Genomic DNA, 8,169 nt, shown 5'->3' with positions numbered 1-8,169 from the left:
TTTAAAATTCTGTAAAACATCTCTTTATATTCTATATGAATTTATCTGTTTATTTAATTGATTATAAATCAGCTATACATGCTTTGATTGATTGATGAGCTGAATGAATGAGTGAATTGAAAGATTGAAAGTCAATTACCAACTGATTATTACTGTATTGTGTGAGGTCAGGGTCATGATTATGTAATGAGGTCAAGTGGCGCACTTAGCGAGGTCAAGTTTTCTGTATACACCTCCTACTACCACACCATGGGAGACCGAGGTCGAGCTGCTGGCACTAATTCCACCCCTCGATGCAGCGCGTGGCGGCTTCAACCACGAACACGGCATCGAAAACATGGGAGAGCTCCCAACCGTTGATCTGTTGAAAGCGGCACACGGAGCATCTCACCGCTAGCCAAAATAACTCGGAAAATATGACTCTTCGAGAATCGCAGCTACGCAGCCTAGTTTTTTCTGACACTTTTTGATGCAGCCAAGCTGAAGGCTAATTTGGTGGTTGACGGCAGAGTGGATTTTACTAACTAGATATGGACTAGCGCACAGTCATTGCTCCTCCTCCTCTAACGATATTTATATATATATAAACAGTGCAAAGATGTGAAAGGAGAGGGCCGTTGGACATCAAGACATTCCTAAATTTCAACTCTCAGAAGAAGACATTGTGGCCATGGCGCCAGGCACCGATAAGGGAGAAGAGTTTCTGAAACGGCCATTATACGGTGAGTGTACTCCGTACCCTCCCTACTCTGATTCGTGGGATGGCGGGGAAGCTAACCACAGGACGAACCCTCCTGGATCTATATTCAGTATTCGATCTCCCAGCAGGACTACTTGCATCTCTATCACATAAGCCTACTAGCGTGCCTACCCCCATTCCTCTCAAACCAGACGAGCGCCATAAGACACTAGAACAAGGGGAAAGGCCCGATGGAGTCGTCGGCGTTACGTCATGCTCGTTATGCCAGGTCTCCTTCCAGAACGTCCAGGAGCAAAGGGAGCACGTAAAGTCAGATCACCACAGATACAACCTGAAGTCACGAATACGGGGAACTCCTGTGTTAAACGAAGTCGAGTTCAACAAGGCCATTGGAGAGCTGGACGAGTCGATATCCGGGTCTGAATCCTCATCGGACGAAGAAGAGGAGGTTGAGGAAGGGCAGAAAACTCCTGATACCATACTCACTGCACTCCTTAAGAAACAAGAGAAAATATCATCTACACCAGAAGCGGATGAGATAATACCGAAGCAGAAAAATAAACCGGGGAAACATCCATTACTGTGGTTCTCGAGCCCTTCGCTCCCACAAACGACATCCTTGGGTATCTATCGAGCGCTTTTCACCAACATAGAGCAAGAAGAACCGGACCATTTATTAGAGTCTCTGAAGAATAAGCAATACAGGGCAGCACCGTATCAACCAAACAAAGCTTCGCACGCGAATGATAAAATCAGCGAACTCCAACAACCCACCCCTCACATTTTCCTCTGTATGATTGGCGGCGGCCATTTCGCGGCAATGGTAGTGGCATTAACTCCAGAGATAATAAAGAAGCCCGGTGGAATTGAGGAGCGGCAGGCAAGAGTACTTGCTCATAAGACATTTCATCGATACACAACGAGGCGGAAACAAGGTGGCTCCCAATCCGCCGCCGATGCTGCACATGGCGCTGCACATTCTGCAGGTGCGTCGATCCGGCGGCACAACGAAGCCGCATTGCAAACCGAAATCAGGCAGTTGTTGGAGGGATGGAAAGAAATGATCGACCAGGCACAATTGCTCTTCGTAAGAGCGACAGGAAACACTAATCGGAGAATTCTATTTGGGCCACACGATGGGCAGGTGCTCAGACAGTCGGATGCCAGACTCCGTGGATTCCCGTTTACAACACGGCGAGCCACACAGGGGGAACTTATGAGAGCGTTCACGGAACTAACTCGGGTGAAAGTTAGCCATATCGATGAAGCGGCACTCGCGCTTGAAGCTGAAAAGCAGTGTGAAGCCCTCTCCAAATCGCCCAAACCACCTCCACAGCAGTCACAACGGCAAAAGCCAAAATTATCCAGTGAGGAGGAGACATTGTTAGTGCACACTGCCCAAATCCAAGCTCTAATCCGCCGCTCTAAAGTCCCCGCTTTAATCTCCTATATCGCAAACAATTCCATCCCTGCGTCATTCACATTTCACACCTCTTCCCCCCAACAAACCCACCACTCCCCCACACCCTTACATCTAGCCGCAAGCTCCAACTCCCCTGCAATCGTCCTGGCCCTCCTCACCAAATGTAATTCCGACCCTACGGTTTTAAACGGAGAGGGCAAGCCACCCTTCGACCTAGCCGGCGACAGACCCACCCGCGACGCCTTCCGCGTCGCCCGCCATGAGCTCGGCGAAACAAAATGGAACTGGGACGCAGCCCACGTTCCATCCGCGATATCCAAGATGGAAGCGGATAGCAGAACAGAACGTGAGAGGCAGGCTGCTGCCGACGCAGAGGCTAGCAGGCGGAAGGCTGAGGCGGAACGTTTGAAACGGGAGGATGCGGAAAGGGCCATCGGGAACGCGAAAAGGCAGGGCGGGCGTATCCTGCTGGAGAAGACGGTTGCGGAGAAGCGGGAGGAGGAGATGAGGGGAATGACGCCGGAGATGCGAGCGAGGCTGGAGCGGGAGAGGCGGGCGAGGGCTGCGGAGGAACGGATTCGGAGGATGCAGGCTGGTGGTGGTGGGGTGTGATTGTTAGATCTAGAGAATTTCATACTTATCGTATCCTGTGGTTGATAGTAGCCTTTTCCCACTATCCGCACGTAAATGCTCGGGGATTTACCATCCTTACTGCGGGAGGTACGTTCTGCTAGTTTACATGTTTCTGGAAAGATCCAGCCCCATTGTCAAGCGTAACTCAGCAATTAGAAACGCACTACTTTCTCAACAGAGCACTTCATCAAGGAAGGTTGGCGCATAATACCCCATACGAAGGATCTAACCATCTCAACCCCCCCGAGCAAACTAACGATTGACAAGCATCCCGTGAAACTACATAGCTATCGCGAAGAACGGTTTCCTTTCTTGATAATGATGAATGAATATCCCTGCTGCGGGATTGCACTTGATGTTACCTTACCGGCATCATCCCTATCCTATCTCAAGAAGGACTTCGGTCAGACTATTTCCACTGGCGTTTAGACGAATATCTACTACTCCTTGCTGTAGCTGCAAGCGGTCTCGTATCTTGCTCTATTCGCTTCAACCCCCACCGTCAGGAGCTGGCCATATTTTCTATTTTCTATTTTCTATCTATTTTCTATTTTATTTATTTATTTATTTTTTCTGTTAATAAACGTCCCTTTTGCGGATGAATCCCTAGAGGCCTAAGATCATACTTCTTTTTGCCCTGGACATTTTGTCTCGCAGCTGTTCCAATTGGAGGATTCGTGGTATGAACCAGAACTAATTTAACTATATTGCCCATATAAATCAACATTTAGCTTCTGGAAACAACCGCGCGTCAACCAAGAGGCTTAGTTCGGGCAAAGGTTACAACCCTGAGACCATCTGCCCAGGTTGTTTCCCAGGGTTTCCAACATTTGACATGAACAAAGACACAGACGCCAGGTTTCTCCAATGTGAAAGAAACCAAGAGCAAGAGCAATTGCCGGAAGATATAATTGCACAAAACAAACAATGATAGAGTCTATTTCCACAACTCATTTGGGATGTTGTTCCTTTTAGAGAGCTGGTGGGAAGTGCCTTGTGATGGTGGAGAGGGAGAGATCTATCTATATCAGGTGTTTTGAAACAACAGCTTATGTGCTGTGAGTGAAGTATATCTCATTCATTCACTTCTCTCGCGTCTCTGCAACTCCCTTTCGCGTTAGATGACATGTTATCATTCTTATTATTACAGAATGAAATACACTTCATTCTATCTTTTCCATTTTACACTTACACAACGGCCTCTATTCTATCTATTTCTGCTTAAAACCCGATATTTCCATGCTATATCAGACAACTTCACTCTATAGATAGCGTGAGCGAACGTCACGGGTTGTGGTAATCAAATGCTTACTTCCCCATTCCCAGCAACAATAATGGCCTCATCCGTTGCGTCGGACAGCTCTTCCTCCTCCCCCACAAGCTCTCCTCTCGGATACCTACGTGTGTGGCAGAGAGGCATGTCCCTGCCAGACCCCGTTGGAAGTACGTGTGAAGTCTACGATTCCCTAATCATCTCCTCATATCTGTCAAGATTCCTCTCCCTATCTAACCAAGGACATGTTCGGCACATAGAAATCTACATTTACGCGAATAAGGAACTCATAATTGGCCGCAATTACAAGTCATGGTAGGCTCGAAAAATGGCCCCGAAGGAAAGGGGGGTGTCGATCACTAGCATATAAGTTAACTGCTGAATATACTAACAAATTAACCTACCTGGCTTATATACAGCGACGCGGTAATCGCAGGGGATATGTCAATTTCCAACAAACATCTGCGGATCTACAGTATCATTTTTGACAAAGAAAATCCGGGTGAGGTTGGGCCCCTGGTGTACGCGCAGAGCTTATCTCGATATGGAACCATGTGGAAATCATTAGAAATGACGAAGGAAGATCCTGCGATACTGTTGAGTGACAATGATGAGCTGAAACTGTCCGATCTCACTGTCCTCTCGTTTCATTCGAAGGGAGACGGGAGGACACCCTTCAGTGAAGCACAACTGAGGGAGATGAGGGTTTGCATCCCTTCCATTTCGCTTTCGTCATTACTCTACTACCCTTCTACGATTACATAGCTCGTAACCAGGAGAATGAAAAGAACTAACCGAGATATAAAAAAAAAAAAAATAAACAATTATAGCATTTCGAAGAGAGATATAAAATCTCAAATAGGCTGCTGGGGTGTGGCGCATACGGGAGAGTCTATATGGCCGTAAACATGGAACACAAGAAGCAGCTTGCTTGCAAAATTATCGACATTGGAAACTGGAAGAAACGGCTCCATCTCATTAAATGGAGGAAGCGTACTGAATTGCGGGCCCCCCGTCCTGCCGCTGAGGTCGATGTCCAGGAGGAGGCGGAGAAAGTCAAATACTGGGCTGAAAGGAGACAGGAGGCCTTGGCCATCGAGGCAAAGCTTCGAGTTTATGAACGGGAAGTAGATATTTTGAAAGATCTGGATCACGTATGGGGTTTCTCCTGTTTTTTCCAGCGATTGCTTTATATCACAAAGCTGATCAGGCGAAATTAGCCGAATATCATAAGACTCGAACAAGTGATCAGGGGCGAGAACACGATGTAAGTTAATCATCTTCTCCACAGGGCTACGGGAGTCAGGGAACATGGGGTGATGCTGACCTGCATAAAAAAACAATAGGTATATCTTCCAGGAGCTAGTTACTGCAGGAGACCTATTTTCATTTCTCGAGTACAAAGAGTTTAACCTATCTGATTCGGAGACTGCGGTAATAGTGCGCCAAGTGGCCCTCGCCATACGCTATCTTCACAAGAACAACATTGTGCATCGCGATATCAAACCTGATAACATTCTGATGACGTCGCTTTCAGACGGTGCACGTGTCGTCCTGACAGATTTTGGCTGTGCGCGGCGTCTTGAGAAAGAGAGCTGTCGGATGAAGACTTCAATCGGTACATTTGAATATACTGCACCGTAAGTATATACATATATATATATATATATATATATATATATCTCTGTTGTCCTGGCCAGTCGTGACATATGAAGGCGTGAAACTTAATTTACTTACACATCTCAAATCCAGTGAGGTACCACCATCAGCATCCTCGGGCAAAGGAAGAGGATACACAAAGGCAGTCGACATGTGGTCATTAGGCTGTCTTACAGTCGTCCTGCTAACCGGAGGATCACCATTCATCGATGTCAAAACAGGCCAGTATTCCCAAGCCATGGCCCGCAACTGCGACCTCAGCACCCTCGAGCAGGAGAAGGACTGGCAGCGCGTCGGCCTAAGAGCAAAAGATTTCGTCCGCAAACTCCTCATCCTAGACGAAGATGCGCGCATGACGGCCGACCAAGCCGTTTCCCACGAGTGGTTCACCAACCCGGCATACAAAGCGGAGTTTGAAGAGCTGTACAAGCGGGTCGAGAAGCAGTGGAGACCCAAAGAGCGCGAGGTAATATCCGGCAAAAACATCGATGATCGCCTGGGGCCCGGCAGTCTCTCGCTGTGGAAAAAGACGAGAGAGACGCCGCTGGAGTGGCCGTATATACCATATCCGCTCATGGTTCATCACATTCTTTACCCGCAGGAGAGGGCTGCGTCTAAAAATCGGGTGGGGGAGAAATTACGGTTTGTGGATACGGCGAGGCAGCGGAGGATTTATCCCTGCGAGGATAGCGGGCAATGCGTACCGGAGCGCGCTGGTTCAACTACAAGTTCAGAGATGAAAGTAAGAGGGGATGTGGATATGAATGGGTCTGAGGCTGGGGCTGGGGATGAGAAGGTAGAAACGCAATCGAAGGACATGGACTCTGCAGCAGCAAAAGGAGATTACCCTAAGCCGACAGTCTCTAATAACTACGATAAAGAAAACAATGGATCCCGCCTCCGCATGCCCTTCAGTCCAGATGCATGGAGGAGCGATGAGCCCAAGGACACCCCTGAGCAGCAACGGCAGCAGCAGCGGTGGCAACACCAGCTACCCGAGCCCATCTCAATCTTGACCCGAAGCGCACCGACAGCGCACATTGATACAGAACCACAACCACAACCACAACCACAACCACAACCAGTCCTACCCCAGTTGCCCAATACACCATACATCCAGGCAATGAAAATAGGACCCATCCATAACCAGCAGAGCGACACCATCGATAGCAAGCAGCCGATCAAGGACATAAAACTGCCGCACGCGAAGGTGTGCGGTGTCGCCAGCCTCGCGCAGGGGGTCCGCGTCTGCGAGGCTTCTAAATGTAACAATAACAATAACGATAATAGCAATCGCGGCGACGACGACGACGACGACGACGACGACGACGATGACTACGACAACGGCGAGACCAGTCCTAATGTCAGCGGTGAAAACCAACCCTCCTCACCACCACCGTCAGCAAGGCCGCCGAGAAAGATAAACGGACAAAAACGCAGTGTCTTTGACTATCTGGAAGACGACAAAGAAGAGGAAGACAAGGTCTACGAGGAGATCCAGGATCGGATCTCCGGGAAGAGAAGGAGGATTGTGTATGGGGAGCGGGATGGGATATGGGATGGGATTTGAATAATACAGGTGCAAGAAGCGACCCCCAAAGGTTGAGGGAGGGGCGCCAGTGCTAGGTAGAGAGGCGGTTCCAGGGTTCAGGTTGGTAAAGGGGTTTGTTTATCGTATGGATGGTGAGAGCATGGCGGGTCGAGGGATCTGGTTTTTTTTTTTTTTTTTTTTTTCCGTTATTTTTATACCCCATTTGCATCGTTTTGCGGTTTCCAAGACGTTCTAAGACAAAACCGAGGGGCCCGGGAACTAGGAAATAAAGGTGGGATATTTGACGGGGTATGGGAGTTTGACAAATATGATCGATATGATCGGAGATGTATGTATGAACATGTACCATGAAGACGGCGGGAGGAGAAGAAATAGGGGGGGTTCTTCGCATGCAAGTGATATCATGACATGGGGTAAGTTCTAATATTTATTAGTGAGGAATACATAATTAACATACCTTAGAGATGAAACAATGAAAAATATGATATGAAAGGAAAACTTAAGTAGAAAACAAAATATAAAATTTGCCGTGGGTAGAAACATAATGATGGAAAATGAAAACAGAGGAAGAAATCTAGTATACATACATACACACACACACACATATCATGACCATGACCGGCAAGGACAACCACATACATTACGAGGTACTTCAAACTCCTTCTGATGTCACCCACTCCATCTCTATATCATAAACAACAGCTCCTATATCTTTTAATGCCATCTCTCTCACCTCTCCATTCCATTCCCTCCTTGATCGCCACCAGGCTTTCTTGCAACCACCATCCATCATGGCGGTTTCAAATAACGGCCGTCACAAACAGCCCACTCCCCCACTCACCCACTCACCCACCAATGTCTGCCATAAGACTCAAGAAGTTGGAGGGAACAAAAAAAGAAAAAGAAAAAAAGAAAAAAGAAAAAACAAA

General features: G+C 47.8%; 2 protein-coding genes across 3 annotated transcripts; both read left to right on the top strand.

Annotated features, from left to right (window-relative positions):
* Positions 1-257: 257 nt before the first annotated feature.
* Positions 258-3,312, top strand: BDBG_08485 (C2H2 finger and ankyrin domain-containing protein). Its single transcript, XM_002621067.2, has 2 exons — positions 258-722; positions 811-3,312. The coding sequence occupies exons 1-2, from the start codon at positions 671-673 to the stop codon at positions 2,733-2,735; spliced, it is 1,977 nt and encodes a 658-aa protein (XP_002621113.1). The 5' UTR covers positions 258-670; the 3' UTR covers positions 2,736-3,312.
* A 56-nt stretch (positions 3,313-3,368) lies between these two features.
* Positions 3,369-7,738, top strand: BDBG_08484. Of its 2 annotated transcripts, XM_031723582.1 has the most exons (8): positions 3,369-3,814; positions 4,083-4,199; positions 4,290-4,344; positions 4,449-4,734; positions 4,860-5,183; positions 5,250-5,296; positions 5,376-5,669; positions 5,782-7,738. In XM_031723582.1, exons 1-8 carry the CDS (start codon positions 3,808-3,810, stop codon positions 7,256-7,258), a joined length of 2,607 nt encoding a protein of 868 aa, XP_031580786.1. In that variant the 5' UTR covers positions 3,369-3,807; the 3' UTR covers positions 7,259-7,738. The 2 variants fall into 2 exon arrangements, with proteins under 2 accessions (XP_031580786.1, XP_031580787.1); XM_031723581.1 differs by having other exon boundaries at positions 3,791-4,199; positions 5,782-7,731.
* The last annotated feature ends 431 nt before the right edge of the window (positions 7,739-8,169 follow it).

Source organism: Blastomyces gilchristii, assembly GCF_000003855.2.
Source record: "Blastomyces gilchristii SLH14081 genomic scaffold supercont1.24, whole genome shotgun sequence".
NCBI lineage: Eukaryota > Fungi > Ascomycota > Eurotiomycetes > Onygenales > Ajellomycetaceae > Blastomyces > Blastomyces gilchristii.
Note: the sequence above shows the minus strand (reverse complement) of the source record. Positions and strands in the feature narration are given on the sequence as shown.